General features: G+C 37.6%; 1 protein-coding gene across 2 annotated transcripts in view; it reads left to right on the plus strand.

Annotated features, from left to right (window-relative positions):
• Positions 1-19,399, plus strand: part of cyfip1 (cytoplasmic FMR1 interacting protein 1) — a 163,968-nt gene that overhangs the window by 68,153 nt on the left and 76,416 nt on the right. The window contains exons 16-23 of one of the 2 annotated variants that reach the window (XM_067985776.1): positions 1,833-1,980; positions 3,392-3,539; positions 6,285-6,441; positions 8,062-8,158; positions 8,322-8,398; positions 8,496-8,604; positions 9,154-9,273; positions 11,515-11,714. In XM_067985776.1, the coding sequence (XP_067841877.1) occupies positions 1,833-1,980; positions 3,392-3,539; positions 6,285-6,441; positions 8,062-8,158; positions 8,322-8,398; positions 8,496-8,604; positions 9,154-9,273; positions 11,515-11,714 (1,056 nt within the window). Of the gene's footprint in view, positions 1-1,832; positions 1,981-3,391; positions 3,540-3,950; positions 4,105-6,284; positions 6,442-8,061; positions 8,159-8,321; positions 8,399-8,495; positions 8,605-9,153; positions 9,274-11,514; positions 11,715-19,399 lie in introns of both variants that reach the window. The other variant, XM_067985775.1, reaches the window with a different exon arrangement.

Consider the following 19,399-nt stretch of genomic DNA (forward strand, 5'->3'; position numbering starts at 1 on the left):
TTTTTATCAAGAATGAACTGCTGATTTCATTTGTCAGTGATCTACAGAAGTGTGTTTCCTGCTTGCAGCACTGTCTGGATAGTGAAGCAATACGAATTTATAGAAAACATTATATGAAGGTAGCCATAATTAGTAAATAACCATGAGCACTTTCCTCATTTCTGTCTCCTCATTGTTTTCAGTAGGAAGCATGAAAGCTGACGCTAAGGAGCAAATGTTTCTTTTCCCAGCTTGGAAAATGTGGCAAAGTTGTGTGTGTGTGTTGGAACTCCTGTGTACTGAACTAGATGGTAGGACGTGGGCTCGCGTCTTCCATTCCCAACAGTATGAGTTCTGATTTTGGTGTTGCCACTGGGACATGCATAGTTCAAGTCAGGTGCTTCCCCAATTGGAGAGAGAGAACACGTCAAAATGCCAGTCCTCCTGGGTTGGTGTTATGTACCTTGAAGCTGGCTGCATGATGATACTTGAGGTGGACTGGGAGCAAGTCTCTATGCCTTCCATGTGATCGGGGGTAATATGTGGCACACGGAGACTTCAGAAAGATTCATGGGAAGTCAGTGAAACTGATACTGATTTATTTTAATAATGTGGCTTACAATTCAGTTTTCAAGTATTTAAAAATACTTTGGATGAGCAAGAGTGTATTTTTCCTAAAAGTGTGCCTTAACTTTTTATTAAAATTAATCATTAAATAATCTGTGTGAAGACAAGCAGTTGAAATTCTCTTGTTGCAGCTTCTAATGAAAGCCACACATAATTAAAAATGAAAGTAAATATTAACCAATTTTTAATGGTGCAAGCTGTTTTGAGAATATTTAGATGGATAAACCTTTTCCGTTGCTCTAGTTTTCCAGATGGAGAGCTTATTGTTTTGGCCGACCTTATCAAACAGTGTGTGTGTGTGTAACTATCTTTTCCTAAATGTAAAAGTTGTATTGGTATTTTAAATTACCCAGTTTTAAAAACTAGACAATGTTGCTTTTGTCTGTCTTCTACAAAAGCATTTAACTAAGGATCAGTCCTTTGCATTAAAAATATTGTTCCGTTAGAAATGAAATGAGCAATTTCCACATGTGTGGCAATTATAACCTTGTGTTCCTTGTGCTTTTAATCAATGAATCCAGTAGGGTTGAAATGTAATTTGTTTGATTTTTTAAATACTGGAAGTGCCTCTGACCTACTTTCTCAACTGTTTATTATGAATGTTTCAATATTTTTTCTACAGGAATAAGAGATAGCCAGTTGATTAAAGCACAAGCTCAGATGGCTGTTTTTATTTATCTTGTAGCCCCCTGCATACAAAAGTCATACATTATAATAATTATTAAAGAAATATTCAAATTAATTAAGCAGCCTCCAGTGCTTGAATGTCTGCTTTGTCTTTGTGACCAAAACTGGATGGGATTTGGCATGATGTGTAGACCTGTGTTACAAGAATACAGGTTTTTTAACTATGCATGACATGCATACCGCATTTAATATATTTTATAAATTAGTACCCGGATGTAAATGTTGACGCTTGCTTTACTCTGTCCCAAATTATAATACTAACCTTGAAAAAGCATCTCAGATTGTGCCAGTTCAATTTTTTTTTCTACTCACTTTTGCTGCTATCCTTTTTCTCTGGGTGAGTTTGCCATAGATTGTGTAACTTGGGCAGAAATGTATAGAAAAAATTACCATCCATGACTCTTGTCGGCCATCATCTATGACTTTAGTAATGTATCTTTTCGTAACTCCCTGCTTCCCATTATACAATTACATGGAACTACCAAACAAAAATGTATTGTTGGAACTGATGCTGATGCATTTGTCCTCTGTTTGTCTAGTGTTCTTCAAGCTATTAGGAAGACTATTTGTGATTGGGAGGTTGGACAAGAACCCGCAAATGATCCCGCACTCCGAGGAGAGAAAGATCCAAGAGGCGGCTTTGACATCAAGGTTCCCCCCCGGGCAGTCGGACCGTCCAGTACCCAGGTGTTTCTTCAATGCAAACCTTTCCTTTATAATCCCAGGTTCAAAGAAATTCATTTTGAGTCCAAGCCAAAAATGGGAATTGAGGTCCAAATTGCACACAAGACTGCCAAGGAGGCAGTGAGGGAGGGTAATGACAACAAATTGATGAGGAAGCTGGATAGACATTTGACCGAGAAAGGGATTGAGGATTATGAAACATGGAGTATTGTATTTTTAAAACTTTGGAACTTAACAGACTTTAGACTGGGTCTCTTAAGTCCTGTAAATTCCTGTGTTCCTATTGTTTTTTAAAAGCAAAGTTGTCTCTTGATCAACCTCGGAAGTATATTTGAATTACTGCTTATGACAGACTTTGTTTGCAGCTTGTAACCATTCAATCTGTAGTTTTAGGGACAGATGAGTCTGCTAAATAAGAACCAATTCAAAAAGTTGGGTCCTGAACGATTATTTAAATCTTCCCTCGTGTTTATGGGAGGAAGGAATAGCTGGTGCTTAAAGCTTGGCTGCTTTTGGTTCTCTTAAATATTCCTTACTGATACTTCAACCGTAACTTCTTTATGTGGCTTCTTACTAATGGGCTTTAAAGTTGAAATTATGAAAAGTTAAGTGTATTTATGTTTGCACTTTATGCATATAAATTTGTACCCAATTAATGCTCTTTTGCTTGAGCTGCAATCAAAGTTATTAACATTGAAATCCTTAACCCAAGCAATTACTAACAACAAAATGCTTGACCCAGGCTATAAAGTTTAATTTACTTGGCTGGAAAGGGGTGATCAGTTAAGTTTTAGTTATAAGGGACTTGATTTTGCAATTATTGTTTAAAATGTAATTAGCCAATATAATTTGAATAGTTATCACCTTTTTCCCTTGATATTACTGTGTAGTTTTTTGTTTTGTAAATGTACAATTACAGAATATCATGGTACCCCTCATGTTTTATACACTTTTGTGGCTGTGCCTTATACATGGCACAGTTTAATACGGCTGTATGGTTGAAGATGGCTTCTAGATGATCTAAGCAGCTTGCACTTGTATTCTCTTTTAATTTTAAAGGAATTTTACCTGTCTCTGTAGCAGACATATTGAAAATGTAAAGATGGTCTCTAGCCATTGTTTCCTTTTAGCATACTTGTACAATCATTTTAGCAACTCCTAGCCAGTTTCTGTCTCTCGGTGGGAAAAATGCCAAATAGACCAATCACCATTGGTACAGATTAGTTGATTGCCCCATTCAGACCATGCCAGCTCTGTAGTTTGAAAGATAATTTATGTTGCTTGCTGTAGTAACACAGTGGAACATTGCAGTACTAACATATTACCAAATTCTTTTCTATTACTATTTAACCAAACTCACCCACTCTGCTTTTCTCCCTAACTCTTAATGTCTGCCCTTGCCAACTGGTTTTAGTTGTACATGGTGCGCACCATGGCAGAGTCATTGCTATCTGGAGAGCTAGCGAAGCAGCTAAAATCTCTGGGACTGGAAAAAACACTTATTGCGATGAACACGTTTCTGAGGCGGTCCTACATCTATCCAACCATTTTAAATTTTGGTGGTAAGAAGAAAGCCTATTTTATTTTGTTGCTGAAAGAAAGTCAAATTGTTCCATCGCCTGAAGGTTGAATATTCTTTATTTTGTACCTTTTTACTTCAATTGAATTTAAGATAGGTTGTTCCAACCTAACTACCATCCTTTTTAAAAATAGTAAACCCCTTTTATATAGATGCAGTGTGGAAATATGATATTTCATTTAATGTAAAACCTCAAAATGGTGCGATTTAATATGATTTGGTTCAATTTCCATTTTATCTGTGAAAATGTGTTGTTGTGGCAAAAATAAGTTGGATTTTAGTAGGAAGTGACCCCCAATGGTGGAACAGTTAGGCTTTCTCCATTAAATGTATAATGACTAATGTGCCCTTTACTTTTTCTTTTTTTTTGTTTTACGTTTTCCTGTTGGTGTAGCTCTACATGGTTAGAACTATGCTAGAGTCCCTCATTGCTGACAAAAGTGGCGCAAAGAAAACCTTGAGAAGTAGTCTTGAGGGCCCCACCATTTTGGCGATAGAAGAATTTCACCGGCATTCATTCTTCTACACTCACTTGCTCAATTTCAGTGGTAAGATATCTCTTCCACAGGAGACAGAGGGGTGGGGATAGACTTGTATTTTGACCGTGTGCCATTAAAATGTTTTTATTATTCTCAAACCTGTTTATGGGGGAAGGTGAGGAACTGCAAAGCAGGTGAAACAGATATTTTAATTGCAGGATCACTGAAGGAATGTTCAATTCTGTTGCTTAGTGTGTGTGAAAAATGTTCCATTTTGAGACTCTCAAAATATGCCAGCATGTGGATTTTAATCAGTTTTAGAACTGAAATCCTTGCCAAAGCTAAATTTTGAAGTCTGTGTTGCAATAGCCAGCAACACTGAAATATCTTTAGTTATAAACTTTTTAATAAAATATGAAAGCCAATAAAATTTGCTTTTGCTTAATGCAGTGACTATATTTGGAAACTCAGATTTTACATGTTCTAGTTGGAGATATTAATTTCATAGTTGTTTAACAGTCCATTTGTGTTTTTCGATAAACTTCCCCCACCCCCCCCCCCAAATCCCCGAATTGTTGGCAAGTTTTATTGAATATAATAGCTGAAGTATTTGAAGTGGAACCAATTATCCATTTGCAGAAGGGAGAGGAAAGAGCACTGGAGGATATGGTTGGGAGATCCATTGACTGATATTTATCCAGCAGCAGACCTAACCAAATAACACGTAAATTGTGATACTGCTCATTGGATAAATATAATTCCTCAGTTCTAGACACGTATTTGGTTATGGCAGAAATGAATCATTTTAGAAATATTAATATAAAAATTAATATAACTAAGGCAAATGTACTATGAGTTGAGATATAGATATTTAATAAATTCAAAAGGAAAGATGTCTTTTCAAAGCAGGAAAAAAATAGTTTTCTGGTTATCAAAGCTGTGAATGTGAGGACTGTTCTAATCATTTTAATCAGGTTTTTTAGTCATTCATTGGTAGCATGTTGGTAGCTAGAAACACGTTTGTTCTGTGGTGTATGATTGATGGGAACATGGCACCTCTAAACAATAAATATCCACTGAAGAGAAAATTATTCTATAAAAATTATATTTCATGGGTTGCATATTGTAGCCAGGGATGTAAACTACTGTACTTGTGGTATTGTATGGACAACAGTAATTGATAAATTCATAGCAGGGACCATCTCAACCTTTTTTGTGAAGGCAAATACGTAGTAATAAAGATTGCATAAATGCATCAAAGAGAGACTTCAATGTCTATATGAACATATGATGTGATATATTCTTGCCCTGTATCAGTGCTCTGGATTTTTGCATCTTTTCCAAATAAAATTCAGATAATTTATAATATTGATATGTACACCTTATTTCTTGTATTTGACATACATTTAAATTTCTCCTTTTAAATGCTCTTTTCTGCAAACTGTGGAGACTCTAGGGAGACTTGAGTTGAATTCCAAACTTGGTCGATGCTTGTGTTCTGGTTTTCCTCAGATGGAAAAATGCTGGTCTTGGTCAGATTGTTGTGTGCAGCATCCAGTGCAGGTGTTGGCCACATCAGGAAAATTGGCAGTGGTTACCAATTGGACTTGCACTTTAGAAGACTGAGAGGTGTCTGCAATCACCTTCCCATCCTCCTGCCCAGACTTCAGAAGGCTACAAAAATAAAACTGTGGGAAATGTAGATAGATTTGTATTTGTTTAAGATATATATAGATTCTGGATTTGGATAAATATTAGGCTTCATTATAGATATCAGCACAGTTTACAAGTGGCATTTGATGAAAGGTAGTTCACATGTAACAACATGAAGTTTAGTAAAAGTTTATTTAAATTTTATGAAGCTTTCCTTTTTAATCCAAGTTCTGTGCCTTTTTCACTTAGTAAAATGTAGTATATAGTTTATGATTTTTAAAATACACTTTATATGAAATAAAATGACTTAACTGTACGTTATGTATTATGTTTGGTGCGTCCTGCTTTTTTTAAACCAACAAAACTAGCTTTTTTTAATGCTAAAGTTGTTTAGCAAATTAGATAGCGAAATCTGATGAACAAAACTATCTTGCATAAAAATGCTTTTTAAAGAAAAAAATGTTTTTGCATACAGCTACTTGAAGGGTGCACCATAAGTGTGTTATGACTTTTTAATCATTATAAATGTATAATTTTCTATTTATAAAAGTTTATCTCTATTTGGTGATTTATTGTCTCTGAACTCTTTCCTTAAGAAACTCTTCAGCATTGCTGTGACCTGTCTCAGCTTTGGTTCAGAGAATTCTTCCTCGAATTGACAATGGGAAGAAGAATTCAATTTCCTATTGAGATGTCTATGCCCTGGATCTTGACTGACCATATTTTGGAGACCAAAGAAGCTTCCATGATGGAGTAAGATTTTCATTAATATCCATGGAAAAATTCAGTGTATAAGTGTTTTATATTTTATACTCTCACCACCACAGGCATCCAACAATATTAGAAGTGAGCTTCAGCATCCAGTGGTATCCTGAACCTAACTTTTTCTGGGTCCTAAGAGATGGAACTGCCATACATTTCCAGCATTTTCCATTTCTATTTATTTTTTTATTATTCGTTCATGGGATGTGGGTATGGCTGGTAAGGCCAGCATTTATTGCCCATCCCCAATTGCCCTTGAGAAGATGGTGGTGAGCCGCCTTCTAATTGCTGTATTGTGGTGTCACGTTAGACGTTTGCAGCACTGAAAGAATTTTCGAGTGATAGAACAGGATAAGGTGCTCTAAGGTTAAGAGGGTGCCATAGGAAGGAGGAAAGACCAAGATGTGACTTGATATCAATAGAGAAACATTAAAATGTCTTCATGGAGTGAATGCAGTATTGCTTTATGCTGAGAAATTTTGGACTGAATAAAGTGTAGGGAATTTCTTTGGACCAAATGGAATGTTGCATGGGGTGCTTTAAAAAAAAATGAAGAATTGAAGGTGACCCCTGTACAGTTTGACTTTTGAACATTTCAGCACCAGGAATATAGATTAGAATTTCTTGCAAAACAGCAGACATTGACACTAAAAGTTAGAGTTTCACTGTTGTATAAGTGGAAAAGGGGTATAAATGATTTATATAACTATATGACATTTGTGAGTGTGATGTCTAAATTAATTTTCTCAAAATGCAACACATTACTCCATCCGTTTCCTCTCTTGCACATACTCTCTCTTGCTTGCTGCAGGTATATATACGTATGGTCTTTGCGTTCATATGACTGTCGATGATAGCACCATCTCGGATATAAAACTACTAGAATTTACTTCTTGACCTTTTCCTTAGCTCACTTAAAGCTTTGATATAGGACTTCACGCATTTTGCTGCCGTGTTTAAATTGTGTCCTATGCTATATGGAGTATCTAATATTCATTTTCTTTTTTACGAAGTTAGGGACCTCTTGCATCTGCAAAACTTAAGGATTGGTAGGGGGTTGGAATGTTAGTGACTTCCTCAAACTTTTTGCCTTTCACTGTTTAATTGTGGAATTATCTGATGGTATAGGTTATTTTGATGCTTTATTTACACATTTTATGAGCTTTAGTAAAGAGAGATTTTTCAAGCTACCTATTGCCACTATCCCCAAGTAACTTGTGTTTTGCTGGTTTTTGCCTGGACTTTGTAGGAGGTCTCGGAATGTGAATTTGTGCTGCACTCCAGTCCATCAGACCATTCTACTCAGGCTATGCAATGACATGGATAAAAATAGCAACAAAGAGATGTGCAATGAGGGATATTAATTAATATCCGTAAATAGATTATGAAAAAATGAACAAGTTGAAATTATTTGTCTTTTTAAAATATTTTAATTGCCCAGACCTTTAACATCATAATAAAAACAGAAAATGCTGGAAAAGCTCAGCAAGTGAGGCAGCATCTTTGGAGAAAGAAACAGAGTTAACGCTTCACGTCAAAGACCTTTCATCAGAACCGCTAATACCATAGTTTGGGCAATCCTCTTTAACCATAATACTTTCTTTTTTGTAGATATGTATTATATTCCTTGGACCTTTACAATGACAGTGCCCATTATGCACTTACTAAATTCAAGAAACAGTTCCTTTATGATGAAATTGAAGCTGAGGTAATTATTGATGAATTTATTTTGTTTTAAAGCTTTTGTTGTGCTACAGTTTTTGAATCATCTAATTCAAGATTAACTTTGAGGTTTTGTATATTTGTGTTGAATTTCATTGGCTAAATTTAATAGCAGGTGGTAATTATGGGATATTTATTCTCAATTTTAGGTGAACCTCTGTTTTGACCAATTTGTATACAAGTTGGCTGACCAAATATTTGCTTACTACAAGATTCTGGCGGGAAGGTATTGTTGTAGGCCATTATTCAGATATTGTAAAACTTCCAGTAAAAGGTTACTGCATTGAATATATTTTACAATATAATTTGTACAATTTTTACAGTCTTCTTTTGGACAAACGGCTGCGAGCAGAGTGCAAGAACCAAGGAGCTAATATACCAACACCTCCATCAAATCGATATGAGACTTTATTGAAACAAAAACATGTACAGGTGAGAGTTCTTTTTTTCATTATTGAAACACCAAAGTGAAAAGCCAAGCCCCACACTGCATGTCAGCACCAAAGTTGAAAAGAGAATGAAAGACAAGATAAAGCTACGGCTCATCAAAAGATTGCATACAAGCAGAAGCTTGCCGAACCAATAAATATGCAGATTTCACGAGTTGATGTGAAATCCTAAAGGTTGCAATAATCAGCTCTTTGTTAATAGAGTTTCAATAATACAAAATTAAAAAAAATCTAATTTGGTAAGTTGTGTTCATTGATTACCAAAATGGTTATCAAGTTCACTCCATCACACCCTCATTTTTTTAAATGCAAATTTTGTTCTATTTGGAGACATTTTGCTATAATATAGGCACACTGTTGTAACAGGCAAAATGCTAGGCTCTGAAGACTCTGCTTATAATGAAGGTGGAATGTGTCAAACTGATTAAATTTTTCTTCTCACTTAATTTGAGGTAGTAATTTTACATTTCTGGTGCGTTTTAGAAAGTTGTTTCAATCATAGTATTTCAAATTATCCTCTCTTGGATTACAGCTCCTTGGCAGATCGATAGACCTGAACAGGCTGATCACGCAAAGAATTTCAGCAGCAATGTACAAATCATTAGAGTTGGCGATTACACGATTTGAGAGTGAAGACCTCACCTCCATTGTGGTACGTGTGCTGTATCTTAATGAATTGAAGCTCTGTTTAGTTATTGAGATGTTCTGTCCAGATACACTTATGTCAGTTTTATTGTACATCGTCTTTTTTTGCTTCTGTCGGCCAATGTATAATTCAGCAGCACTCCTAATAAATTGTATCCGATTCAGCAATAACTTGAATATCTCGTGTATATATCAACCAATGTGAAGTTGTACAAGTAACAACTAGTAGAATTGTTGGTAAATTATTATGCAAAGGATAGTAAGAATCAAAATCTTGTAATAGGGTTATAACCACCACCTTTTGAGGAGTTGTGTTTACATTAAATGAAATTCCAAAGTTTCTTTTTAAAAATAGATACATTTTAGGGCACAGTGGTATCCCATGTAAGAATGTCAACATGGTAGAATCGAAAATGGAAGTGTGTTCACATCCATTACCTACCCCTCCCCACCCCCAATTTTCCTCATAAAGAGCTACATATCTTGGTCCTGTTGCCCTGGATGGGAGGAAGTGGGATGGTTAACACTGAATGGACACCAGACACTTCACAACTGGGAGGGAAACTTTCAAGAAGTCTTCTCCCTGAGCTGTGGTTGTATTTCTACCAGGAATCCATTTCAGAACAGCATTAGTACAGCCCTGGCGAAGATCACATACTGTCAGTCTTGGTGTCTGAGCAAAATCAAGGTGCAGAAGAGGAAAAATTACTTTTTTAATAAAAAGCATTTTATCTATAATATTATTTCAGCAACTATTAAGTTACAAAGTTTAAAAACACTTCACCAGCTTTGTGACCAACTGAAAAAAAATCTAGATCTGTTTATATTTGGGCAAAGAAAACATTACAACAGGTATATGCAAATTTGTCAGAAACTTAAAATAGCACTGGTCATTGTACCCTCATGACCTTTTTTTAAAAAAAAATCAATGTTATACTTCGCTCTCATGAACTTCATACATATCATTGTTGTTTGCAGTAAAAATATTTTCTCATGTCAAGTTACCTTGCAAAAAAAATAAATGGTTTTCCGTCAAATGTGGGGTGGTTTTTCTTTTAACTCTAATCCATTACTTATGGTATTCCTTGTTAAAACTTCATAGCACACTCCAGGGCTAGATAGGGAATATCATGTAAACACCAGGTGTGCAGACCACCCTGCTGGCATTGTACGGTTAGGGGATCACTATCCCAAGCACCGATCCACAACTTCCCTCATCCCCAGAAGTGCTGGTACACCGATCCTACGTTACTAGCAGCTGCCAGGGAGAAAATGAGAGTTGTGGTTAAAGTCAATGTGAAGGCCAGAGTAGAAAGATACGTTGCTGTTCCTCAAGCTTGTGTTGAACTTTATTGGAACAATGTAGAAGGCCAAAGACCGAGATTGGAGTGGGATGGAGAATTATGGAATAGCAGTACATTAAATAATTTTGAGCATTTTCCCTGTTAAGTATGTCAGGCATTCCCCAGTTAGTGTCTTAACCCTTTTATAAATACCCACATAACATTTTGCAATCTTCTCGTTGGGTTCAAATCTGTATTCATAAAACTCTGAAAAATATTAGGAGAATCCCGTTTATTTCCTCAACTGTTCTGGGTGTATTTTATTTGGTCTAGATTATGTACTTTGCTTACCTATTTATATTAGAAATTCTCAAACCAAAATTTCTAGGTTTGGAATTTATCATATTCTTCATTTGTAAACTGTTCCATTAACGCAACTGTCATTTCTTAATCCCCATTTTAACCCCTTAAAGGACCCATCTGCTCTTAAACGCTATCTAATTCTTACATAAACTTCTGTTTGATCTCTCTTGATACTACTAGTAATCTACCTTACAACTGTCAAATTATCCTTTATAATACATTCTAATTTAGCTTTAACTTGTCTGTTATCTATTACCTTTTTCCTCTCCTCAATTTTCTTCTCCTCTCCTGAAAGTGCTGGCTTTTACTGGATTATTGTTCTTAGGTGCTGGCTGCCTTTAGGGTCACTGGGTAATATTAGGACCAGAAACCTTGGATGCTTCTGTGTTTCCTCTCCCTATCCCATGATCATGGTGGCCAGTTGTTGTGTTAAGATCAGCACAGTTTTGAGTTTGACAATGGGCCCTTATGGTCTGTATAATTTAGTAATACATCATGCAGTGCCTTTACCCAATCAACCGTTGGGAGAGTTCACCATCCAAGTTTTAAATGACATATTTGTAATACTGAGGATTAACTTTGTTCTGATTTTGTTTCTTTAGGAGCTTGAAGGTCTAATAGAAGTCAATCGTATGAGTCACAAGCTGCTCAGTAAATACCTAACCCTGGACAGTTTTGATGCCATGTTCAGGGAAGCCAATCACAACATATCAGCACCATATGGAAGAATAACTCTCCATGTTTTCTGGGAGCTCAATTACGATTTCCTTCCAAACTACTGCTACAATGGTTCCACACACAGGTTTGATTTTTTAAAAAAATGGTTTTAATGTTTGAGAATAAAATCTAAACTTGATCTGTCTAACTATTTTCTTAGTAACTTGCGGTTTTGTAATCAACCTATTCACCGTAGTCTGCTGATTAAAATTGTTATTTACTTCAATATCGGATAAGACAGGTGATGGTAGTGAAGCAGAATTTAATGCCTGTTATTCTTGATTAATTTATAAGCGCTGTGAGTTAACGAGGACTTGCCAGGAGCACAGTGATTAATTACATTCCACCAGGGTCTGTCCTGTGGTCTCACTGTAAGCAATTCATAAATCTTACATTCTTCTAAGGTAATCATGAAGATAACAGTTTTTAACAACAACTGCTTGCATTTATATAGTGTCTTTAACATAGTAAAACATCCCAAGGTGCTTCACAGGAGTGTAATCAGACAGAAATTGACACAGGGCCAAAGTGAGATTTTAGGACCAGTTACTAAAAGCTTGGTCAAAGAGGTCAGTTTTAAGGAGGAGAGCAAGGTGGAAAGGCGAAGATGTTTAGGGAGGGAATTCTAGAGCTTGGGGCCTAGACAGCTGAAGGCACGGCTACCAATGGTGGGGCGAAAGGAGTGGAGGATGCACAAGAGGCCAGAGTTGGAGCAACATGGAGTTCTTGGAGGATTGTAGGGAGGTTGCGGAGATGGGGAGTGGTAAGGCCATGGATGGATTTGAATAGGAGGATGAGAATTTTAAAATTGAAGCGTTGGTGGACCGGGAGTCAACGTAGATCAGTGAGAACAGGGGTAATTGATGAGCAGGATTTGGTGCAGGTCAGGATACGGGCGGCAGAGTTTTAGCACAGAAGAACGTCATTTGGTTCATTGTTTGTGCCTGGTCTTTACTGGTGTGAACCAAAACTAATCTCAATACCCTGCTCTTCCCATATCCTTGAATTTGCTGTGGGTTATGTTTATCTACTCTTGCTTTAAAAGATTCAATGATGCCCGCCTCAACTACCTTCTGTGGCAAAGCTTTCCATGGTCTAGCAACTCTTTGCATAAAGAGATTTCTCCTATCCTCTCTCCTTACTCTCTCTGGGATGATTTTAAATTCTTGACCCTCGCCATTGACTCTTCAACCAAAGGAAATAGTCTTTCGCTATTCACTGTAGAAAAACACTTCATAATTTTAAGAACCTCTATTAAATCTCCTCAGCCTTTTATGCTCCAGTGGAAATAGTCTAGCGTTTCAAATCTCTCCTCGGCATCATATTCCGTTCAGAGCTGAGCATCTGACCCTATATCCCATCCATCGCAAAGACCGCCTACTTCCACGTCAGCATTGCCTGCCTCTGTCCCTACCTCACCTTGTATGCCACTGAAACCCTCAAAAATGCCTTTGTCAACCTTCAAATTTAAGTAATCCAATGCTGTCCTGCCTGGCACCCCTGTCCTCCACTTTGTAACTTCAGTTCATCCAAAACTGCCATAATCCTAACCTGCATAAAGTCCCACTCACCAGTCAGCCCCATTCTCGCATTGGCTCCCACTCCCACAGTACCACATATTTCAAATTCCCTTATCCTTGTGTTTAAATCCCCCCGTGGATGTACCCCCCTATCTTTAACGTCTTCCCGCACTGCAACCCTCCCCAAACTCTCTGTCTGTCTGATCCAGGCTCTGGTTACTTTCTTCCTCTCCACTCCCACCATTGGCGGCTGGTCCTTGAGCCACCTCGACCACACACTCTAGCATTCCCTCCATAAATTCTTCCACCTTCCCACATCAGTCTCCTCCTTTAAGACCTTTCTTCATGCCTACTCCTTTGACCAAATGTTTGGTCACCCCTTCTAATGCAGCCTTTTTTGGCTTGGCATTCCTTTTCTCCCTTGCGCCTCTCTGAAGCGTCTTGGGATCGCTGCTCCCACAGTTTTGTTAGGGAATTCCAAGATATCCAGCAGTGATGAAGGAATGGTGTCCAAGTCAAGATGGTGTCTTGGAGAGGAACTTGGAGGTGATGGTATTTCCAGAACATTGCTGCTCTTGTCCTTCCTGGTGGTAGAGGTCATGGGAAGGGAGCTGCTGCTGTAGTAACCTTCATGAGTTGTTACAGCACTTCCTGTAAATAATGCACACTGCAGTCACAATGCACTGATGATGGTGGGGGGTGGCTGTTGAGTCTAGTGGCAGGGATGCCGATCAGGCACTCTTGATTGTGTTGAACTTCGAGTGTTGTGGCTGCACCCATCCAGATGAGTGCTGTGTTCCCATCACACTCCTGACATGAACCTTGTAGATGGTGGAGAGGTTTTAATAATTCAACAGGTGAGCCATCTGTTATAGAATATCCAGCTTCTGCTCTGTTCTTGCAGCCACAGTGTCGATATAGTTGATCCAATTGAGCTTCTGGTTAATGGTGACTGCCAAGATGTTGATGGGGAGATTTGGTGACGATGCCATTGTTTCCAGTAGCAATATTTTTTATTTTCAAGTAAGAAAAGCACGTTATTTAAAGTTGATGTAGTGATTTTAAAAAAAATTAGTTTTATATTTCTTTCGCTCTCTTAAAATTCCTTTTGTGTTGTGCACCATTCTCCAGCGCCATTGCCACTCTGTGATCGTCAGTAACGTGTTTGAGCATAGCCCTGGATGTCACGCTGTCAACTTTGTTTCTCCTGTTTCTTGCCTTCTGGACTTTGGTACTTCTGCCATTGATCCTTCCAAGTTCAGGCACTTACCTTGTGGAGAATTGGATGCACAAGCATGTATTGTCCTGTCCTTCATGTTACAATTTGGGTAACAGTGAATCTTTTTACAATTGGACATATGCTGGAAAAGTATAAGCTGCATGCTCTGTACTCCTGGTCTCTGAATGATGGTAAACACCATGCTAACAGACTATATAACTCCAGCTGAAAATTATTAATTAAGTTTATTAAAAAAGTAATAATAAACAGAAGTAAAAGCCATAGACATATTTCCTCAAATGCAATTGGAAACAACGGAGAAGTGAAGAAACTGAGTTATACAATTTGAGTAATTATGGATTCATGAAACTGGACAATTGCATGTGTATTTCATGCCTATCCCCAAACATGGAAACCCAAACAACTTTCCAGTATCAATAGACTTTTTAAACTTGTTGCAATTCTGGAAACCTGTAAATTGATAATAAACATATAATATAGAGATTCTTGTCACAAATAGGACAGATGGGTCTGTCAAAAGTCCTATCCATTAGTGCAGAAAATTGACATCCTTTTGTGCTGCATAATGATTTTAACTTCATTTGTTCTGCTTTAACATCATCTTGTGTTACTAGGGAAAGGCATAATTAAGAACATTTGAGAAACTTGAGAGTACTTACCATCTGGTTGAAGGTTCCTTCCAGTTCAGTTAATATCCATGGTGTCATGTTAACTTAATTTTATTTTGGACTAATTGTTTATGGCAGCTGCCCTCCTATTGCTGCCAGTGCTTGGATTTTAATATACTTTGCATTTGTGATCTTTTGAAGCACTAAAGGTGTATTTTTATTCAGCTAATGGAATGTTTATAAGTGTTAGAAAGTCATGGGAATAGCTTGTGTTTTTTGTACATGCACCTGGGCAAGCTGTATTAGGAAACAACAAAAGAAAGACTTGCATTTAAATAGCACCACAATTCACTTTGACCAGTTGCAGGTAATTCATCCATAGTCCCAGCAACACCATAGAGCATTTGATCACCTTTGTCTGCCATATGTTTTTCCCCCTCACCTCCCCCCCCCCCCCCCCCCACCCCCAACCAAAAAAAATTCTGCCTTTCCTGAAGGCTCTGGTTCATATTGTGGTATGATTCTACAAGATGTACTGCAGCAACTCGCCAAGGCTTCTTCAACAGCACCTCCCAAACCCGTGACCTCTACCACTTAGAAGGATAAGGGTAGCAGGCGCATGGGAACACCATCACCTGCACGTTCCCCTCCAAGCCGCACACCATCCCGACTTGGAAATATATTGCAGTTCCTTCATCCTCGCTGGGTCAAAATCCTGGAACTTCCCACCTAACATCACTGTGGAAGTACCTTCATCACACGGACTGCAGGGTTCAAGGCGGCAGCTCACCACCACCTTCTCGAGGGCAATTAGGGATGGGCAATAAATGCTGGCCTCGCCACTGACGCCCACATCCCATGAATGAATTTTTTTTTAAAAAAGTTTTGGCAGGCAGTTTTGGGCATGTGGGGGTTGGGGTGAATGGGCAGCACTGATGTCCATGTGGGACTGAAATCAAGTATGTGACCCCTGTTAAATTGTTAACCCTTCCTAGCCTGGATGTGATGAGGCTAAATTAATCTCCCCCACCACTATTATCAGAAATCAGCTCAGCACAGACCAAGTCAGGAACCTTCCTGGTCTGGGCAGTACTTATATCCACTCAGCTATCTGGGGAGTTCTCCTCCTATTCTTGAACAAGTACCTTCCCACCTTTTTTTCAAAAATTTTTTTTTAATTAATTGCACACCGTCAATTGCTTTTGCTTGCATCTATTTCACACAAAAGACTTTTTTGGAGTGGGCGGGGATAGGGGAATTTTTTCTAATTTGTAATTGTGCTTTATACTTTAATTGTGCAGTCACAATCTAAACTTGCTTCAATCAACATTCATTGTCTTATGACAATCTGAACTGAGTCCCTCCTTAGTCTTTTTGAAATAGAAAAATAAATCCCTTGACCTGTTTGACCTTCAGTTTGAATTAAGAGGAATAGATTGTATATGTGCAGATACACCTGTAAGGATTGTTTCTTGTCTTTCAGTATGGTCCCATTTTCACTTCAAATGTTTAATATGGTGTTGAGTACAGCATAAGTGATCATTTACATTTGATTTTGAACCAAGAAGATGTCACTGAAGCTAAACACACTGGGTTTCATCAATCTGGTTCAGATCTGTGAAATTTAGGTCTCTGTGACTGAAAACATCTTTGGCTTTAACCAGTTGAACATCTTAGCATTCACTTCAGTGAGCATTTTATGAATAAATATCATTGTTATAAAGCACAGAATTGAAACTTGAACCTGTCAGGATAATCCTTTTATCTGTCCCATTCCCCCTATAAAAAGTGCTTCTAATATTTTTTGGTCAGTTTTCTTGCTTTATTTTAAACTTTTTTACTCTGTTAAGATTTCAGATCTTTCAGCCATATACAATCCATGCTATCATTCTTTAAAATAGGGGATTGACAGGTGGCAGTGGGGAATAAGTTCACAATGGAATAATCATAAATTGAGCACATTTGATGGGCCAAATAGGCTTTTCTTGCTCGTGACTTTATTTTTTATGGACTTTACTGCACCCATTTAATCTTCTGAGGAAAGGTTCTCTAGAATTTCTCCTTGCCCTCAAAGCCAAGCAGGACTATACAATACCTGTCTAACCTTACAGTTACAGTTCAAGCTAATTCCCAAAACTCTTCATTTGTGCCTTCCGTAAAAGTCAGCTTCCATAGATGAGCCCATACTTCCTATGAAGTGCAACTTGACCTTATGCATGAATAGTGAACTCTTACACTGTTGAGATATGCACTTGAATTAGTATGGGATGCCAATGTATGCTCCTGATCTCTGAATTGACGGAAAAACACAATGCTGGCAGGCCATATAGTTCAACTAATTCAAATTTATTCTATGACACACATTTTTATAGAAGCAAGAGTAATTAGCAGGACAAATACAGCACTTAAAAGTTCTGAAGTATCAACAGTTTTAGTAACGTCAGAGCATGATTCATGATGATCTTTCCGTGAGCAATAATTTTCAGTGGAATCCCTATTAGCCGTGATACATATAAAAGAACAGCAAAGAACATGAGCCTCCAGCCTGTGCATGTGTCTCTTTGATGTCCAAGCTTGCACAGTGCAAGATGGAAAGCTGTTCTTTACAATTAATCAAGAAATTCCACTTTGAATCAGTTTCTGCAGTGAGAGAGACAAACGAAAGTAACAGATGTAAACAGTTTTGATTAGACAAGCCTAGCAAAATGATATTTGACTTAATTAGACGCTGTGGCAGACAGAAGTGTACATTTTGGTTTGCCACCTGGCTTTCAAGCTAAGACAAAGGAAATCTTAAACAAAGAAGCCATGGTTTCTATTTTAAACACTCCAGTGCCTGGCCGAGGCAAATTCATAGAAAAAGGTAAAATAGAGAATTTAAGAATTTAAATGGGAGGGGATGCTAGAATTTATCACTCATGAATTTTGCATTATACACTGTTGACCAGTTGCTTTCTGTAGCATGCCATTTTTGTGGCTCAAATAGCTCACTGGACAATAGTAAGTACTACTAAGTGCCTCCTTGTATGCTAGATGAGTTTGGAATAAGATGCTTGAGTTAAAGGCATGTGGAGCAGCAAGAAAGTGTGATGTTGTAGGCATTGCAGAATCCTGACTGCAGGTGATGAATTGAATATGCAGGGACGTAGGATGTTCTAGAGAGATAGATAATTGAGGAATAGGAGTAGTTTTATATGTTCAGGAGAATTTTTAAAATAACTTGTACTTGTAACCCTTAATTTCATTCCCAACCAGATATTGTCAGTTTCTTTTTAAGGATATGAATTGCTTTATCTGGGAGTTTATTCCATTATCCATGCTATTGTTAGGATGGGTAGGAGCGATTACTTCTAATCTTAAGGCTTGTTAATTTTATGCTCATTTTCGTTCTGTGCTCATAGTGTAAATGATAACTACATCAAAGCCCGGATTATATCTCCTCAAAGTGTTTTCTCAAAACCAAGTTCAGTTCTGTGAATTTCTGTTCGTAACTTAGAGCCGTCAGAGTATTCCCTGCTTTTCTCTGAACCCTCTCCAATACATCTAGCACTCTCTTCTGATGTCACCCCAACCCTTTTGAAGATAAGGTACCCAAAAATATAGACATTGGCCCAATTGTGATCTCACTAGTTGAGTGAAAGTCTTTAGGACACACCCTCATTAGTTTTATTGATAGCTTTGCATTGAATGGATAGTTTATAAATGGCCAACACTTGTACCCAAATCGTTTACCTCTTCTGCTAAATGCTATCTTTCACTGTACACACATGAATGGAACCCTTAAGCCTGCCAGTGTTTGGAAGCCTGTGTTTTTAATGTTATTCATACAGCGGAAAAGGGAATAATTGTGTAATAGGTGCGTATCACATTTATTTGTGATGGTTAGTCAGATATTTCAAGTGTACTTGGAAACAACTGGTTAATGAAGTTAGATTATCTTTTGCTCCACATTGAAGAGTTGTCCTGTTAACAACTAACAATTCGCCATGTCTTAATGCATATATTATTGCCCATCAGTAACCCAGTCACCTTGGCAACTTTGTTTTTTTAAAATTCAGTTTCATAACTTCACACAGTTTCATTTATTTTTTATGCTTGCTGTATTTTTAGATGTGTACAGTGATGTTTCCAGTTGGATGCTGGTATTCCATTAGCTTGCCTGCCACATAACCTATTTTTTGAAGAGAATCCCAGTGAATAATCTACCTTTTAAGAATTAAAGTAGTCAGCTTAACTGTGATGAGGTATTTTGATGTTGGATCTTAAAATGGAAAGTTTCAGGATTCCTTTCCTGCTGGCATTGTAATTGCTTTTCCAACTTGATGTCACAATAAGAAGTGATGTGGAGATGATGGTGATGGACTGGGGTGGACAAATGTAAGGAATCTTACAACACCAGGTT

This window comes from Heptranchias perlo, chromosome 6 (genome assembly GCF_035084215.1).
Source record: "Heptranchias perlo isolate sHepPer1 chromosome 6, sHepPer1.hap1, whole genome shotgun sequence".
NCBI lineage: Eukaryota > Metazoa > Chordata > Chondrichthyes > Hexanchiformes > Hexanchidae > Heptranchias > Heptranchias perlo.